General features: G+C 46.1%; 1 protein-coding gene across 1 annotated transcript; it reads left to right on the top strand.

The window, feature by feature from the left end:
* Nucleotides 1-17,875: 17,875 nt before the first annotated feature.
* LOC6592588 (serine/threonine-protein phosphatase alpha-3 isoform) lies at nt 17,876-19,136 on the top strand. Its single transcript, XM_002018034.2, has one exon. The coding sequence runs from the start codon at nt 17,940-17,942 to the stop codon at nt 18,972-18,974; it is 1,035 nt and encodes a 344-aa protein (XP_002018070.2). The 5' UTR covers nt 17,876-17,939; the 3' UTR covers nt 18,975-19,136.
* The last annotated feature ends 362 nt before the right edge of the window (nt 19,137-19,498 follow it).

The following is a 19,498-nucleotide window of genomic DNA, read 5'->3' as shown; positions in this document are numbered from 1 at the left end:
TCTGTTGATTAAAACCAATTCAAAGCCAGCACACGGCGGTTGTACAGGGTACGCAACTTGGAAGATACAAAGATCCAATAAAGATCGGAATAATGCGGTATCCCAAACGAGAGGTGATCCTCCACATAAAAAGCAAACGAATAAGCAATCTCTGATAGAGAGAGAGAGAGACACCCACAGAAGGCGATTTGCCATCGCTGATTAGGAGATTTGTTAATGCGCTTTTAATAGACGGGAGACCGCACAGTCGCAGTCCCGGAGCCTGCCTCCGCCTACTGTGGCGGCTCCCATCGTCATTATCGGGTAAATCAGCAAACTACTGGAGACCCCCCTGCCCCTCCCCCTGGATGCTGTGGACGCCGACAACAATACAATTAATTATAAAAATTCGCAACAATTTATTTGCGTTGTCGTTTTTATTTATGAACGAACGAAGGAAGGAGTCGAACCCCTAACTCTTGGCTTCGGCTCCCTCTCTGCTGCTGCACTCCACTCCTTCGGTCTCTCCCTCCCTCTCTCTGCTGCACTCCACTCCTTCTGTCTCTGGGTTGCTTTTATCCGCAGCACTTTAGCCTAATTATGTTCGATTGTTTCCATTGTTCACGCACCTTCCGCTCGCTGGCGATCGCAATCGGCGCAGTGAGTCAGAGAGGGATAGAATCGGCTGAGCAGCGGCGACGAGAGAGGAATAGAATCGGCTGAGCAGCGGAGCCGAGAGAGGGAACGGGAATCGGGTGCCCAGACGATCAACGATTTGCCATTGTTGTTGCTGTTGATGCCGTTCCTCGTGTGGTGTGTGCTCTACAACACGGTGTCTGCCGATGTCGTTTTGGGTGTGTTTCTCTTGAGGTTTTTTTGTTTCTCTTTTATTTGGGTCTGCTTTTGGTTTTCTTTTGTCGCTTGTTTGGCATCGGCGTCGGCGTGTGTTTTAAATTATATGCTTTTAAAAAACGTTTAAGGATTAATTGGATTATATCGTTTTTTTTCCATTCGTTTGCGTTTCCATTTTAATGTATTTTGCATGTTAAGAAAGGGTATTCCCATAGGCACTAATGGTGCCACATGTTGTACGACTTCTTCGGGATCCCAAAGATAAGAGATGGCCAGATCAATTTATATCCAAAAGGGTTTCGGTCTTTTCGATGTTCTACATGATTTATAAAAGTCAGGTATTTATGTGTGGAAAGACCAGTTTCAATGTTTCTGATATAAGGAAGAAATCTCCCTGTTTCGGTGTCAATCAAAACAGTCTCGAGATTTATTTCACACACTAATGGGGTGCTCTCTAAGGAAAAGCATTTCCATTTGGGATACAAAAGGCTTTTTCCCCAGTTTATTTACGATTCCATTTGTGGCACTATCGATACGGATCTGTGGCAGACCAGAAAGAACTGTAAAAATCAATTACAAAACCAAACAGACGCTTACCATAAATAATAAGCCCCCAAACCGTCTACCGATGGATATCTTTACGAGCCCAACAACAAACTATTTTTGTGGTCCACAAGAGAGGGAGAGAGAGTGATGGATTTTGTGGGGGGGGGGGAACCCGCACAATTTTTGATTGCATTTTGATCGACAGCAACAACAAAAAAACAAAAATAAAGCTAACGATGCGCTTGTGTCTGGTGGCTTTGTGGCTTATGAAATCATAAGAAAAGCCAAAACCCGAACCATAAAACCATAACCAAACCCCGAAACCAACAACGAAAACCGAAAAGCGTAACCAAAGCTCAACACAGAGATGAAATTCATAAGGCCGAAACCGAATCCGTAGCCCAATCTGATGCCGGCTCTGAATCTTAAGCACAAATCGTTGGGCGAGCAATGGAAGCCGTGACGGGGGAGTAGGCCTAATCAGATAAAGCCAACTCTGCATAAGCCACAACAACTAAAGCTGCCACAGTGGGTACTCCAAGGGACGAACGGAGGTGGATTTTGCCTTTCGAGGGCACAAACTTGGTAATATTTCAACCTCTTTCGATCAACGAATGACCACCTCTTTAAACTTTCAACGGGGAAAAAAATGAGCAAAATCTTGGCAAAATCGATTTCATTGAGCTGCTTTTACCAAGCTTTACCTGCTGGCCGGGCCAACAGGCAAAAGAGAGAGAGAGAGAGAGGGAGAGAGAAGGCCGCAGAAGAGCCGCAGCCTAACCAAGTGATTTGTGCGCATATTTCATCTCCTTCGTCGCTCTTCTTGGCTCTCCTCTGGCCCGCCTGGCCCAAAACTTGAATGCATTTCTATGGAAAAAGTCCAAGCCGACCAACAGATTCGTTTCATTTCATTTCGAATTTGGTACGCACTCTGAGACTCTGGGATTCACTTTATTTTCTCTGATTTGAATTTGCATTTATATTAAGTTTTTGTATTGCGAGAAAGGGGGGGAGGGATAGTGGCGGGCATGATTTGATTGATTTGATTATGGATATAAGGAACCATGTTTGCCCAACTATGAATCAATGGCAGAGGTATTCACAAGCACTCGAATAAGTATCTATGGAGAAACCCCAATCAATGATGAGGTGTGCTAACTATGGGAAAACTATGGGATTCACTGGGAGCTTCAACAGCTCGGAATAGCCTTTAAGCAACAGAAATTATATACAAATATTCATATCGACGAAGAACCATCTACGTGTGGCATTAAAAGTAGCCCCAATCAAAAGACTCCGCCTTCAAGCCATCGTCTAAGAGTTCCCATAGCTGCACAACTCCGAATCAACTCCGAACTGAATGGCTTATCAAAGATGGAAGGCCCCAGAGCTCGGAGCTCGGATTTTAAGGAGTTTTTTTTTTTTTGCCACGGCTCATCATCATTAATGCATAATATTTATTTCCATATATCAGAGATCTCTCTCTCTCTCTCTCTCGCTCTGTGTCTCTGATTATCATTTCGGGAAATCTGCCGAGGCTCGGGCTGGCTCCTCGTACGTGCTATAATTTTTCATGCCTCATGTGTGCGCCGCCCGATGATCCTCATCAGACGTCAGACGGCTTGAAATTGCCATTGTAATCGACACATCTCTCCACGAGAGAACGAAGTGAAGCTCATCCTCAATTGCTGCCCACGGACATGGGATCTCTGACGCTCTCTTTCTTATAGATACGTACGAGTATGTATATGGCATAAATATTGTATCTGTGTGCCTTATCAATGTTTAATAATCTGACATTTGGGGTTTAAATGAGTCGTGGAGAGTGCTCTCCTCTTCAATGGGCTGCCATTTAATATGCCGCTTAATGCCGTTGATCTGACTGCGCTTTGACACATTTGTAGGCTGTGCAGGCGTGTGACAGGCGGAGGATGGACACATTTGTAGGCTGACAGACAGATCGATGCTGGGGTGTCAATCAGAATTGAGAAAAAGGCAATTTATGGATTCAATATGGGGTGGAGTGGGGGGGGTGAGTACATACAGATTATTTCCAGCAAGAAACCCACAAGAAGTGCTCATTCATTCCGGAGTTACTTCAACTTTTGACCCATTTAAAACGACTCTAACCACAAGAAACTCAAACGAAGAATCAATATTTCGGAATGGTAGTTCCTCGGGGCCTTCCATTGCCTGCAGCTGACAAATGGTTCCTTCCATCACTCTGCAGTCACTCCACGGAGTTGTAAAATATGCAAATGAATTCAGATTATTATACACCAAGACCTACCCACCTACATTTCCACCTTCCTACCTACCTACTAAAAACCAAGAACGAACAAAAATCCACCTCAAAATAATCAAAACGAAGCCTATAATTTGTTTTAACAAGTGAAACGCCCCGAGTTTCATAATTTACCCACAACGCGGCACATATTGAAATGGATCCGCATCGCCCCCCTCCCCCCCCTCCACCAACCAAGCGCCACACGAAAAACACGAATGGAAATGGGGAATGGGTGAAAAAAATTTGCATTTATGTTTCTTCAACGTGCGGGTCTTTGATCCGCTTGTCTCAGACTTTGATCTCACAAAGGACACGCCATGAGGAGCTTGAAGGACACCGAACAATTGTGATTGACCACAATCTGGACACGTGTAGTCCTTGGTCTAGACTCTGGACTCGTATCGCAAAAGTGTGTCAAAGCAAGACAGCCAGTGGGTGGACAGTAGCCGACGATACGGTGGATAGTGGGCGAGTGCTGCCATTGTGTGGGTGGGGCAGGTGGGTATAATTAGAGGGGTGTACTCGATGAGGGTAGATAACATATTATAGCCAAAACCCCGACTCCGAAACATGGCTAACTCCGAATATGCTCTAAAAGCGAAACTTATAACTTTTCGGAGTAATTCCTAAAACACTCCGAAATATGAAACTTCCCGTTACTCCTAATAGACTTTGGAAACTACTTTTAACAACTATTTATCATAAATAAACTCCGAATTAACTCCGAAAATGTTTCCGAAACACCGCAACTTGGTGAGCTAACCACGGGGGGGGGGGGCGGGGTCAATAAAACACGTTAACTTCCTTTAACTGACCTCCGAATTCAATAGAGAAATCATGAACAAAAGGCAATGCATTGCAGACTCTCCTGCCCCACCACCCCACAGGTATGCTGTGCCTTTCTCTTCGTGCCACATTATCAAACGGCAGCCATAAAACTTCAAAAGCTTCTCGGCTCAACTCGAATTGGGCCTGGCCAAAAACATGCAAATTTGTGCGATGTATCGAATAAAAGGCCGCAGCTGTGGTGCCCCCACCCCACAGGAGGTTTCTCCATTGCCACATTTTTCTGTTTTTTTTAAGGGAGAGAGAGAGAGAGAGAGAGAGGACAATGGAAAGGCGAAACCGCACCTAAACACATTTGGCAATTAAGCCAAAGCCTGGAAAGGGAAATGAGAACAGGAATAGAAGCAGGAACAAAAGCCCGAATGGGAGCACGAGATGAACAAGGAATGGGAACAGGAGTGCGACCAGGACATTGAACAGGCTGGCTGGCTGGCTGGCTGGCTGGCTGGCTGGCAACCGCACGACAGGGCTCAGACACATGAGCGGGATCGTTTGATAAATGGCACAAGAGACCCCGATAGGCAAGGGGCGAGTAACTGAACCAGAGCTCCCCCTCCGTTTGGGCCGGGCAGGGGCCAGGCCAAGAGCAGCAGCGCAAGTCGAACGATGTTTAGAGAAGACTCGAAAGGGGCGGCAGATAAAAATGTTGCCGAGAAATCGCACAGGAGGAACGCAGGATGGCCTTCCACCCACCCACCTATTCCATTCCCCCCGTTTCATGTTCGAACATGTTTAATGGCGTTATTTATGCGGGCTCTAAGGGCAAAGGAGGAGCAGGAGGAGCAGGAGGAGGAGGAGAGTGGGCTTGTGGGTGGGTGTTGAGACCGTGTAATTTGTTGAATTTCGAAGGAAAATAGCGAGAGTAAAGGGAATTATATGGCACTTGAACCTGAAAATTATTTACTCCAGGCCATAAAGAGAGGGGGGAGAGCTGGAGCTGGAGCTCCGAAAAAAGAAACTATTTAACACGCGCTCCAGACATTTGTTGCGTTCTGCATTGTCTCTCTATAGCAGTTTTTCTCTCTCTCTCTCTCCATGTTTTGTATCTGTGAAGTTTTTTTATTACAATGTCTGAGGGGGGGAGAGAGAGCGGAGATATGGGTAGCTTGTCCCGGGATCAAGTTTTCTGCTTGCTTTTTTTTGGTACAGTTTTTGCTCCCTTTTTTTTTTTTTTTAGCTGATATCCTCCAGAAGAGGCACTCAGAGATGGAGAGTACAATGAGTAGGGGCACCCCAGTCAAGGGCACCTCAGCCCCTCGTTTCTCTATTTGTGCTGTCTGCCGTGTCTGGTATTTCATTTAAAACTGTTTCTGCCATTTTCATTCCTTTTTTTCACATAACCAAAACTTCTTTTTTTTACAATTTATTGTTTCCATGGCGATTTTGTAGGGGGGTATCTTCTTATACCCAATATTCAAAGATTGTGGGGGTATATTAGACCGAAGGTACGAGAAAACCGAAAACACAGAATCATAGACAATCCCCATATCAACCAGAGTCGGGAATCCCGTTTGGATCGCATCATTATTAAAGCTAGAAGGAAGGAAGGAGTGTCTATGCAACTCCATCTCTCTCTCTCACACACTGTTCCTCGTGCAGTGTGCGATATTTGCCGGAGCAGAGCGGGACAGCATCGTGTATAAATGTAGAGCCTCGGCCCCTATCCGCCACTCGCAACGTTCCCACTCGTTATATTTGGTTTTATATTTGAATACTCATAAAATGCGCAACTAATTGATTTGTCGTGTATTTTTTCTATGGGGGCGTAACCCGAAAAGCAAGTTCAAATCGACAGGATGCAGGAACACGAACAGGATCAGTGACAGGGTTAAGCTTTTTGCTGAAATTGCATTTGGAATTGCAGTGGCAAGTGAATGAAGAGGCTCGAAATAAGGCATTTTAACGAATGCTAGGAGGCCTGGCTGGAAGGGGTGGTGGGAGTGCCTGGCCAGCGTCTAGACCAGGTCCTGCGATATCCTCTCCCAAGGGGATGCAAAAACCCCACAGCACAATGGCAAACAAAGAATGAAGAATGAAGCACAAGCCAAAAGCAAACAATGATTGAGGTAAAAGCCAGGGAAAGAGCTACGTGATAAACGCGACAATTTCGTGCCATAAACAAATTAATCGACAATTGCATGAAAAACAAAAACACAAATGAAAAGGGGGTGGGGTGGGGGGGGGGGACAGCGAATGGTGGCACACACGTCGCTCATCAGAAAATGGCCATAATAAATGATTAAATAAGCGTAATTATCACCTTTCCACTGCACAGGGATCTTCTGCCACACACTATCTCGGCGCTGCTCTGCCCTGCTCTGCTCTGCTCTGCTCTACTCCTTTGCCAGCTCTTTCTCGCCTGAAGGGAGACTTTTGGCTTTAGGAGCATTAAAACAAATTTTATTACTTTAATTACTTTATTTACATTTCGCCAAATGGCAGACAGGAAGCAGAGTCAGAGTCGGAGTCAGAGTCCTGTGACACGACATGCCAAAAAAAAACACACAAAAAGTGGCGGAAGTCAACCTAAGGACGGGACAAAAGAGCCAGAGGAAACGAAAATTACACCAGTTTCAGGGGCACATTCCCACCCCCACCCCCTGCTCCATGAAAGTGTAGGGAATTTCCCCCGTGAATGAGAGAGAGAGCGTTGGCTGATGAGCAGCGACATGCAAAGCACCAGAGAACGAGAAAAGTCACATGCACAGCACAGCACAGCACTGGATGCGTGTGGAGAGAGTGGGGGCGGGGTGTGGGGAGGGGAGTAATGTGCCGTTGTAACGGTACATTAACGTAGTCATAATTTAATTAAAGCTTCACTCTACGTGTGCCTGAACGTGGCTAAGAGCAAGAGGGAGAGGGAGAGGGAGCGGGAGAAGGAGAAGGAGAATCTAACAACATTCAAAGCTTTTGTGGCGGCTAATGGCAGAAACCAAGGGAACAGAGACAGTCAATATGTTCAGGGAGAATTATTAGCATCGGATTTGGGGTGTTTCGAAGAGGAACATGGACCCCCACCCCCCAAACACCAAAATATGCCCTTTTTTTTCTATCTGCTTTCACCTTTGGACACTTGTAACCTGTAACCCCAACTAAATCCAGCTTATGCCACAGATTTTTCCATAAATACAAAATTTCATTTAATTTCAAATTTCACTTGTCTATTTTCCTTGTCTGTAACTAAATCCCAGCCTTTTGCTGAAAGGTTTTCCATAAATATAAAATTTCCAACAATACCTCTTCTCTCAACACACGATTTGCATCTTTCATGGTTAAAACTATCGCCACAAGTTTTTCCATAAATATTTAATTTTATCTACACAATTCTCTCCTTAAGAACCCATTTGTATACATTTTGTATGAATTTACTCTTTGAGGGTTGCCTTTCAGTGCCTTTCAATTTTCGATCAATTTCAATCAAGGTAAATTGATTAGTTTTGGATTAAATAAAGGGCTTTTATTTCCTTAAGCTTTGCGGGAAAACAAAAATGAGAGAACTCCTTTACGAACTTTGATGTCCAGGGAGGATGGAGAGGAGGAGTGGAGTAGAGGAGATGCCACACGCATCTTGCAAACGCGTTTTAAATGCGCTCTTAAAGACCATTCAACCATGGATGCTATACCGCCATACCGACATCCATTTGATGCGTTGTTGATGACCCAAAACAGGTGGCAGCATCAGCAAAGTTTTCTTTCTTTCAACCAAATTAGTTGTGGCTTTTTCTCAACGGCTTTCGGTCTTTGATGTTTTATTGATGATTCGGATAATTAGCGAAGGGAAAGAGTGGAACTCGTACCATCATTAGATGGTATATCTTCTTTTTTTTTTTTTAGTGATTCCCATGGAAATTGTATTTTATATCCGGAGGTCTGAAGGTTCCTTAATTGCCTTAAAGCATTCGTAATTGGCGATAATCGGGTTCTGCCAATATTTCAATTATTTTCGCCACATTTTCCCTCACCTCAAAAGCGAATCAAAATCGTGGGGGTTTACATGTTTTGAATACTTTTTGATATTTAATTGCGTAAATTGAAATTTTCAATTACAATTTATGAAAATATCCCCCCTGAATGTCCCCCCATCGGTTGGTTCCTGCATTATTTATGGAAATTCCGGACTCATGCCGTGGGGAGGGCCTAAACCGAGTCCGCCTTGGGTTTTTTGATGTGCCATTGTTTATATGCACAAATATTTTGGCCACATGCAACATTTGCTTGGAGAGGGGGAGGGGGGGGGGGGGGGGGGGGGGGGGGGGGGGTTTGGGGCGTGGCTCCATCGGTTTGTGGCAACAATTTTCAATTAACAATCATTTTGTGGCAGGGGCAGGGGCTTGTGTTTTTGGGGCAGGGATTTCGAGACTGATTTTGACATCATCCAAATTGAAATGTAATTGTTTTTGCCCTGTCCCGTACTTTGTGCTACCCCCCGCGCTGCTCCACGGACGCCTGTGGCTCCGGGACTGTTAATGATGCAGCCACAAAATGCCGTTTGCATATGCTGCCACTCCCATGTGTGAGGCGCCCCCCCCCCCCCCCCACACACACACGCAGACATCAAAGGCGCATTTAAAATGGGGAAACATATTTGAAAATTGCACGGCAATGAATTGGAAATTGGAAAAAGCCTTTCTCTCTCAAACACCCCCCCCCCTCCCACCACCACCCCCCACAAATAGGGAATGCATTCGATATTGATTGCCGGGAAAATATCGCACAGTGTGTGTTGTTTTTTTTTTGTTGTGGCTTTTGGCAAATCATTGAAATCCGGTATTTGTTTGGCCTCTACTCACGTTTCGAATAGTCGAATTTTGGGCATCCAAAAACGGGGCTTACCTGAAACGAAAGAGGCGAAAATGATTTTAATGGCTAACGAATATAAATCGATGATGGATTCATTCAGAGAAAGCCCTTAATGGATCGAAAGCCCAGGGCTATATAAAATAAATACATACCGATTATTCAACGATTAGAAATCGAAAATCGGAATTAAAGGCGTTTGCTTTATGGCTACTATTTTGAGCAGCTGTAAAGCTCATGACTTCCATCAATTTTGAAAAATTCCAAGCCCCACTTCACGGGGCAGCCACTTCCATGTACTCGTTTGCTGTCATAAATCAACTTGAAGCACACCCAAAGAGCATAACATGAGTGACCAGCACTTGATTCAACAAGAACAACACACCCCTAATCCATAAGAGTTTCCATGTGGGTGTCGGGGTCACCATCTGTTCCCCTGTGGCCAGGTGTCGCCTCAAAGGGCACCCTTAAGCCCCTTCCCTCCCTCATGATCCCATGACCAACAAAAATGCATTTAATTATCGCACCTAATTTCAATTAAAGTCAAACTTTAATTTATAATATTTTTTCTGGTCTTTTTTCCAGTAACGAGCAAATAACTCAACGAAAAAGAGCTCGAATGGCAGCACCCTTAGGGAGGAGCGCGTAATAATGATGCCAGGTGAGTGCACATTATTCATTACCACACACCCTGCCCCACACCCCCGAAGGCACCCCGAGAGGAGTGGTATTACCCATATGACTGTAGAAGCGAGAGGATAACCCCTAGACACACACCACACACTCCATCTCGCTTGGCCTTTTAAGTATTATTAATTGTCTGCCATGTTTGTTGTGTGCCGCAGGACACACTCGTTTCGGGTTTTTGTGGCGAAGGCTCCATCTGACTTTCCCTCTTTTCGGCTTGTAAATCTAATTTGAATTCGTATTCTCTGTTTCAAAAGCTACACATATGCCTTGAAAGAACGTTGATTGATGGCTCTGGTTCAGGAAATACTATTCAAACCTCCAGCAAACTTAACTCAAATCTGATCCACTCTCAACGTGTACTTTCAGCCATCTCCAGTCGCTGGTGTTTCCTCTATGACACGCCCAGCTAAAAAACAAAAAGGTGACAGCAAACCGCCAGAAGGTAAAGAAAATCTTGAACTTTCCCATAGCCAGCGACAAAGTCGTGTCCAGAGTGGGGGGGATATCCCCAAGGCAAGCAAAATTGGTGGAAAACCGCCCAGAAGAAGAGGGAAAAGCCAAAGATTGAAAGATGGCAAGAAAGAAAGGTCTGTCTCGGGGACAAGGGGCAATGTGACTGCGATTTACTGGTTCAATTAGCTCTCGGCCAGGATGATGGTTTCGATGGTTGCCCCATAGCCCCAGGGCCGGTGGCGGATCGGGCACATAATTTGCAAAATTTATGCATGCAACCGAATGCCAACTGGAAATCTTTGGGGGCCGCAGCAGCCATAATTTGGACTTTTTATTGCACATCCAAGCTGCTCGCTCAACGCTTACCGAATGCCACCATAAATTTCGATATCCAATGGTCACAATTAACAAACATTCTGTATATATCGACGGCACGATCCGTTCCCCCCCCCCCCCCCTCCCTTTCATGTGTTGTGACAACTCTTAAGTGGATCGCCACAACTTTGTGGTCTTTGAATTGATGGTAACTTGTTTAAAGACCCATCGTTGTACCCTAATTTATGCAATCACCCGCTGACGCATCCGTATATTCCCATAGAGATTGTGAGAGGCTGGCCTTTAGCCTGGATAATGTCTTCATCAGAAGTGGAAATGGCACCTGTAGAGGGCAGAGTGGAGGTTTGTTGAGTCACAGAGCGCAGAGAATGTTCTGCCAAGAGTAGGGCGTACCTTTCGCTCCATTAGATGCCCTTCAACACCTGGAATATATCATCGATGTCCGTTCATCTGTCCGTCACACATTTAATTAGTTATGCAAACGGTTGACCAGCTCTCCTGCTCTTCATGACTTGTCGCACGCAATAAATTATGCAATTTCGGATGCCAAAAAACGTGAAGATAAAGTCGTTGCGTGCCATTGCTCAATCATCATCAACAGACGAGGGGCAGCCTCCCGGCCAGCAGGGGAGGGTGGCGGGGATGATGATGATGGGAACTTTTATGCCCACTTTTATGCCACTCCGCGCTCTCCCTTTGTGTGTGTGTGTGTGTGTGTCTTGCCTTATAAATAAGTAAATACTTTAGTTTGTGCACAAAAGTTGACTTTTTTTATGTTGATGAACCTGGAATTATCACATGTTGTTTGATGGACTGCAGACACGCACAATGCGCTCTCCACAGATACAGATACATATATATTTATATACATAGTTCATTTCAAGTCAAGTGTGGAGTCTGTCTGCCTGTCTGCCTGTCTCTCTCTCTTGAGTTGATAATCTCCCAGACACTTTGATGAAATGCTCCGCTCCGCTCTCTCCCTCTCTCTCTCTATTCTATGGGGGGAGGGGGACCCGCTGGCATTGATAAATCGTCACAAGTAACAAACAACAAAAGTACTGCCCTTTTGCCCTCCTTCTCCAGCCGCTAGATGTCGCCACAATGCCACAGTTCGGGGTGTTATCTCTGCCTCTCGCTCTGTGCGTGCCACTTGCTCTACATACTCGGACATTGATTAATTTCGTAGTTCATTTGTCAGCATTAATCAGTATTAACTTAAATGGACATCAACACGTCGTCCCTTGCTTAGAAGATGATGTTGTCTGTCCCCCCCCTGTCCCCCACTGTTCCCCTGCTCTACTTTCTTTACTTTCTTTACTGTTTTTTTCTGGTTTTCCTGTATTAATTTCATTTCACTCATTGCCTAAGATCAAGTTCTTTTTTGAGGGATTATTGGGGCATGTAAAACTCAATTAATTGCCGGGATTTGTGCAGATAACCAAGTAATTAGCTGGGGAGTTGCGTCCAGGTCGAAGGTGGACGAAGAAGGACAGTAAAAAGATACAATCGTAGGCCAAGTGCTAGCCGCGATTAGTTAGGATGTGAGTGGAGTCGATCCCCAGATCTATGGGGATCTTCTTTTGGGCTTTAATGGGCTCAACCCACTCTTTCAGGGCGACAATTGACTTTCTCTTTGCCCCTACCCCCACCCCTAGGGTATCCAGGGTTGCTCCATTTCCACTGTTTGCTGGGGAGTGTGTGCGGAATGTCTGTGCGTGATTCTTTGACGGTGCACAAAATGTTTGCCAATGCCTGCCCCCGCGCCCAGCGGATGAGAGGGCAAAGGCGAGCGCTGAAAGAGCGTTTATGGGTTAAACAGAGCAAACATTAGCAGCGATTGAGGGGCGGTGGCGGCGGCAGAGTTTCAAACTTCCCCCCCTCGGTATCCCCTCGGTATTCTCTCGTCTCCCCCCGCACTGGGGCGTGAGTAATAGTCGCACAAACACAGAGCCCAACGGTACTGTACTGCAAATGCGGCGAATTCAAGTGGCGAGCGAGCACTGTACATAACGGTAAACATGCTAAGCGGTTGTCGTGCTTGCCTTTCACCAAAAAGGAAGAAGACGAAGGAGAAGGCAGGAGGGGCCACCTCAGGGCAACCAAGTCAACGGTAAAAGTGTTTGCCCAAACCCCAACAGGAAGGAAAAGACTAAGAAAAAGGAGAGGGAGAGGGAGAGCAGTGCAAGTGGAAGACAAGGATAAAAATGCAAACACTTGAAGTAGTCCCCGCTTTGGGACTATCCTTATCCCTATCCCTATCCCTATCCCTATCCCCATCCCTATCTCTGTTTTGTGGTTTAGGATACTAACTCTTCTCTCTTCTCTTTGCCCAATTGACGGCTACTTGAGGGCCCCCAAAGAGAGCAGAAAAGAGTGGGGACAAACAGAGAAGCAAATGGAATTGTGTAAACACTGCCTCCTGCCAATCTGCGCCAGGGCCTGCGAAAATATTATTTTAGCGTGTGAAAAGTGTAAAGTGCTATAATATTTGAGAAATAAGTACGAGCATGGACATTCCCTTGGACGCACCACCCACCGCCCCTCGGCCGGATGACTTCCAGCACGCGCCACCCCCTGCCCACCAGCCCCCCGGGAGGCGTGTTGAGTTGGCCCTCCTTCGAATGTTATTCCCCATTTTGTTTGATTTAAGCTGATCAAGTGTTGCACTTGCTTTTATGGCGAACATTTCTGCCACTGCCACTGCTCCAGCTCCAGCTCCTGCCCCCCAGCCTCCCCCCTCCTTCGGTTTCTATTGTTTGCACTTTAGTTGTGTTAAGTGCAGGCGGCAGCTCTAAGGGCTCTAAGCATACATATGTATGTACTTCTCTGGCAGACTGTTTGATGGGATCAACCTCAGAAATAAAAGGAAAGAAACTTTTCTGAAGCTCAGGAAATATTTTTTAAGTAAAGAAATGAAAGAATAATGTTTTCTTTGCGAGAGTTTTGAGGGTTCCAATGGTATATAATGTAGATATATACATATACATACTGTATGTACCATCTGTGAGGTACATCTCAGACATCTTCTTAATCATTCTTTACGAAACTCTTGATTTGGTGTGGACTTTTCCCCTTCCACTTCCCCACCCCTTGCACTGTGTGAACTTTTTTTTAGTAGTCAGTGTGTGGTTTTTACGATCAATTTCCGCTGTGGAACAAGCCTATAAAATAGGAGACCCCCCTCCCCCCCACAAGAAACTGGAGAAATTGGAGACCCCTGTTGGCAGCCACTAAATATGGAACATTAAAAACCATAAATATTAAAACATAAAAAGAGAAACAGAGAAAATTACAATGAAAATTCAGTTGTGAGGGGAAATTAATTCTACCAGTAATGGGGGAAAAAACAGCTGGAAATCAATGAAAAGCCACACGGAAAAGTCTAAACAAAACGAACGACTTTGAATACGAAGAAGAGCCCACCCAACGTGGGGTGTGTGGGGGGGGGAACGGAACCACACACACACACACACGCACACACACACACGCAATTAGTCAGAAGAGGGTGATTGGTAGTGGGCAGAGGTGTCTGGGGAGGGGAGGGGCGGTGCCTTATCGGAAAATGCATTTCCATTTACAAGAAGTTTTTCACTCTCCTCTCTGTCCGCGGCAGTGTATTAAAATCAATGAATAAATAAACAAAAATCAACAACCCAAAATTCCCCCTCCCCCCGTCTACCTCTCTCTCTCTCTCTCTCTCTTGCTTTCTTTCTGTGCGGTGGCTTTTGTTTCTGGCGAGATCCTCGTGTCTGGGGTTGATTTATATTTGTTTTGGATCGGTTTGTGGGGAGGGGGGCGCATTGTGTGAACGGCGACAGCTATAAAAGCTTTGGCGGCACACGTCTGCCGCTCCGGCAGAAGGTCGGCACTGTCCGTATCTCTCCGGTGGAGGCTGTGTCTTTCTCTGGTTTTCTCTCGCAAACGATCGGGGTGGGCCTCTAGAAAGATAAATATTTCTGCTTTCGAAGGCTTGCCGCACTTTCCGTCTTTTTATCTTGAAGGGATGTCTTCCAGGCAATACCTTTGATCATCTTTCACTGTATTCGTCTCCTATCGATCATTTTGCACCATTTCAATGTCCATCTCTGGCGTTTCTTGAGTCTGAATATGGAAATATGTATCTTTGTTTTTTTCTACTCTTTTTTTTACCTCTATTGAAAGTGCACTGTTTCTAATTCTGATTTATCAGCCTTTAAATCCCATATATAATATTTAAAGGCTTCTCCATCTATCTCTGACCCTTGAAAAACATTCATAGCCACAACGACAACTATTTCATTGCTTAATTAGCAAACATTTTTGGGGTCGCGTTGCATTAATGAGGACAATTGAAAATGTCAACAGTTGTCCCTTTTGGTTTGCGCATAATTACAGCTCCAACAAAAACATTCACGAATTTCCTCTATCCGAGGGTTATCTAAATGAGTTTCCCTCCCATATGAGGGCTATACTTCGCCCCCCCCTTTTCATCTCATGTTCGTCACTTCACTTCATATATGTAAAAAACATATGTATGTACATATGTACATATGTATGTACATGTGTTAATTAGTCAGAGCCCGCAAAAATCCATCTGCATTCCATGGCAAATGTCAAAAATCGAAATTACTAAATTATGAAATGACATCCCCTACACATCGCCATCGTCCGCCGCCCCCATCCATCCATCCATCCATCCGTCCGTTTTCCGTGTTAATTAAATTTTTCGATTGTATACAGATGTTTCTAATGTTTTGTGTCGATTTGTAGGGATGGAGGAAAGTCAAATTGCCGGAGAAATTCAATATTTATGCCCAGATTGTGTGTGTCAATAAATGTTTAATTGATTTCCAGTTTGACAGATGATATTCGGTCAAAGACTCTTGATTGATGGTCTATTATGACGGCCACGGGGAGATTATATTATAAGAAGAACGAATAACAATTGAAATGTCAAAGGAGTAGAAGAATAAATAGTTATAAGAAGTTCAAGAAATCGGTTAAGTAGTCCTTCGGTTAATATTTTACTTACAAGATTTGAAGGCGATCATTCCTACATAGGTCCCCAATTTCCCCATTTCCCCAACACTTAAGCCCCCAGAAAACATCAAAAACTCCAAGAGGCCCAACCAAGCATTAAAAAAATAATTAATAACCCAAGCTAAAAGGCAAAAAGTCATCAAATGCCACGCCCATTTAAATACAAACAATTGTCGAACTATAATCATACATCAGCGGTGCCACACCCCCCGCGGAAGCACCCACTCCCCAGTCAATCTCTGCCCGAATGAGAGAGCACTTGTCATTGAAAACATTTGTAAAAATTCCCATGGTACCGCAAAGAAGAAGAGCGAAAATAGCCAAATATTATATTGGTTGGGGGAGTGAGAGAGCTAGAGAGAGAGAGAGAGCGATGGTCAGCATCAGCAGGAGGCATCCCTCATCTCCAATCGCATCTCTCAATCATTCGTACACAAAAACAAATAAAAACCCATTAAGCAGAAAACCAACAACAGCAAAAACCACGGGAGGGTCGTCTATAATAGACGGCAGAGCAAAGGGAATGCAAGAAAGTAGCGGCAAGCAATTAACAACTACAACGACAAACAAAACGCGTAAGAGGGAGAGCGAGAGCGAGAGAAGGCTTCGGCTACTGCAGAGCCGATGTGTGCGGGCAGCAACAACAGGAACAGCACGCAAGATAAGAGCAGCCTCAAAGCAAAGAAAAGGGAGGAGATCAGCGCGCAAGCTGAGAGGAGTGATAGGGAACGGGGGAGCGGGGCGATTGAGTGAGAAAGTGCATTAGATAAGCAAAACTCGGCTGGAAACCGATCCGACTAGAGTTGGAGTCCCAGCTGTGTTTGCTCTCGTTCTCTCTCTCTTCCCAAAACAGAAGCAGTAGCAGCGCAGCTATAAATAGTCGTCCCTCCCCACCCCACCGCTCACTCTGTCCAGAGCAAAGTGCAGTTAATACTTCGTGTGAAATATTTGCTTGCACACACACACGAGGAGCAGAAAGAAGAGAGAGAAATAAAATCAAAGTTGCGGGCGTCGGCTGCAGTAACAAAAGACAGTAGCGGGGCAGGCAATGAGGGAGGGGGAAGCATGGAAATATCATATGTGGGCAAACCGACATGTTTCCTGTCAACTTGCTGGAGTCAGGGGTGGAGTTTAAAAGGGTTTAGCCCCTCTCTCGTTGCGCCTCTGGGGGGCCTCGTACTAATCACACGACTGGCAGTTGTCGCCCATTTCCATGGCCATTCCCGCTCCCATTCCAATCCATACCCATTCCCGCTCCTCCTCTCATTACCATGACCATTCTTATGGGTCTCTCGGTTCCCCAGGGTTTGTTGCATTCGCAGAATCTCAGTTTGTCACATGCTCGTAATATCAACAAAAATTCAGGGTGACTGCTGTGACACTTGCTGTGACGACGACGACAACAACAACAACAGGAACAACACTCAGAGCTGCATTAAGCAAAAAATGTTTAATGAGTGACAGAGCGACAGAATGACTGACACGCAAAGCTGTGGAGCAAGAGACCGAACGGAAGAGAGAAATTTGCATCTGCGGTAGGTTTCGGGGGGACTGCTGCACCACCCACCACCCACCGCTGTCCAACCCGAAAACTGAAGTTGCCTTTGTGTTTTTACGGGATATACAGCATGTACAGACATGGGCATGGCCAGAGGGGGGGCCGTGGGAGGGGGAGCTTTAGAAAGGTTTAGGTTTAGGGGCGACAGGGCGGCTTTAGAAAGGGGTTTTGGTGCGAAGAGGCTTTAGACGAGAATTATGCAGAGAGATGGCGTAGCTCTAGGGTGTTTCCGAGAGTGGTTGGTGGTGATGGCGACGACGAAGCCGTGGGGCAAAGTGTCCATTATGTTGATTTGAAAAATAAACGCAACGGATGCAGGGGCGTGGAGGAGGTCCACAAAGGCAGGCAGTCGGGGGGGAGGGGGCTGATGACTAAAATTTAGTTGATTGAAGGACAGTAATGTACTTGGTGACACTTGCTGTTGTTGTTGTTGTTGCCGATGCCCCGTTGTTGTATTTAGCAGAGATTTCGAGCGAAAAAGTACCAAGGGGAGTTTAATTCCCCAGAACACATAGACTCTTCCGTCAAAAAGGCTGAAAAAACTGATGAAACTAATCCAAAATCGAACACAAGCACATGGACATTAAAGGCAAAGGTACCCCCACAGCCCCTGCAGACCTGGCAATGCTCGAAGACCCCCGACGTCCGTCGAAGAAATCAATCACCCCCCCCAGGCGCTCCTCGTATCAGAGGAGCGGAATGGAGAACCTGGACCAGCTCATAGCGAAGCTCACGCAGATGGCGGACGGTGCGGGCGGCGTCCAGCTGTCGGCGATGGACCTTGAGAGCCTGTGTCTAAAGGCCCGCGGAGTGCTGCTGCAGGAGCCAGCGCTGCTGGAGGTCACGGCGCCCGTGAATGTCCTCGGCGACATCCACGGACAGTACGGGAACCTGCTGAAGTACTTGGCCTCGGGCGGATACCCGCCCGAGGGGCGGTACCTGTTGCTGGGCGACTACGTGGACCGGGGCAAGAACTCGATCGAGACGCTCGCCCTGCTGCTGGCCCTGAAGGTGCGCCACCCGGAGCATGTCTTCCTCCTGCGAGGCAACCACGAGTCCGCCAGCCTGAACCGCGCGTACGGCTTCTACGACGAGTGCAAGCGCCGCTTCACCGTGAAGATGTGGCGCACCTTCGTCGACTGCTACAACTGTCTGCCCATCGCGGCGGTGATCGAGAACAGCATCTTCTGCTGCCACGGCGGCCTCAGTCCCGACCTCTTCAACCTCGACCAGATCCGCAGCATATCGCGGCCCTGCGACATCCCCGAGTCCGGGATGCTGTGCGACCTCCTGTGGTCCGATCCGGACTTCACCAACTACGGCTGGAACCCGAACGACCGCGGTGTGAGCCACACCTTCGGCTCGGATGTGGTCACCACCTTCATGCTGCGCTTCCACTTCACGCTGATATGCCGCGGCCACCAGGTCGTCGAGGACGGCTACGAGTTCTTTGCCAAGCGCCAGCTGTTGACCATCTTCTCGGCCCCCAACTACTGCGGGGAGTTCGACAATGCGGGCGCCATGATGTCCATCGATAAGGATCTGCTGTGCACTTTTCGCATTCAGAAGCCAAGCTTCATTCGTCGATCGATTTTGTTTATCGAGAAGTGATCCGCTCCCCGGGGAGTTTTTTGCGGAATTTGGGTAAAAGGTCACAACCCCATGGATTATCACGGGGTGTCCACACATCAATGAAACACTTTATTGGACCACAGTTACAATTATATAATTAAGTTTTCCAGTGGAAAACAAAAAAAAAAAGACCCCTTTGAAAGTGTGTAAATATAAAATGTGTATTTTAATTTGATAAATTACAATCGTTAATTTCAATCTAGAAAAGCCATAAAGGCAATTAAATTACGGCCAACTTGGCAAAGAAATTTTTGCCCCCACCAGAACACACTCCCCCCCCCTCACAGCCGGCGAAACCCTCTTACAAAAATAAAAAGCGGCTAAAATAATTACTAAAATGCATTACAACACGCACACTCTTGCCAAGCGGGGAGTGTGTGTGTGTGATGGAGAGGGGGGTACGAGGGGGACATGCAAATTGGTAAGCGAAAAAAAAGTGTATAAATTAAATGACACTGCAATTTGCAATTTGCAGAGGGAATAAATTAATGGCAATCCATTTC

The sequence above is a fragment of the Drosophila persimilis genome, unplaced genomic scaffold, assembly GCF_003286085.1.
Source record: "Drosophila persimilis strain 14011-0111.01,24,50 unplaced genomic scaffold, DperRS2 tig00000002-arrow-pilon, whole genome shotgun sequence".
In the NCBI taxonomy this organism is placed as follows: Eukaryota; Metazoa; Arthropoda; class Insecta; order Diptera; family Drosophilidae; genus Drosophila; species Drosophila persimilis.
Note: the sequence above shows the minus strand (reverse complement) of the source record. Positions and strands in the feature narration are given on the sequence as shown.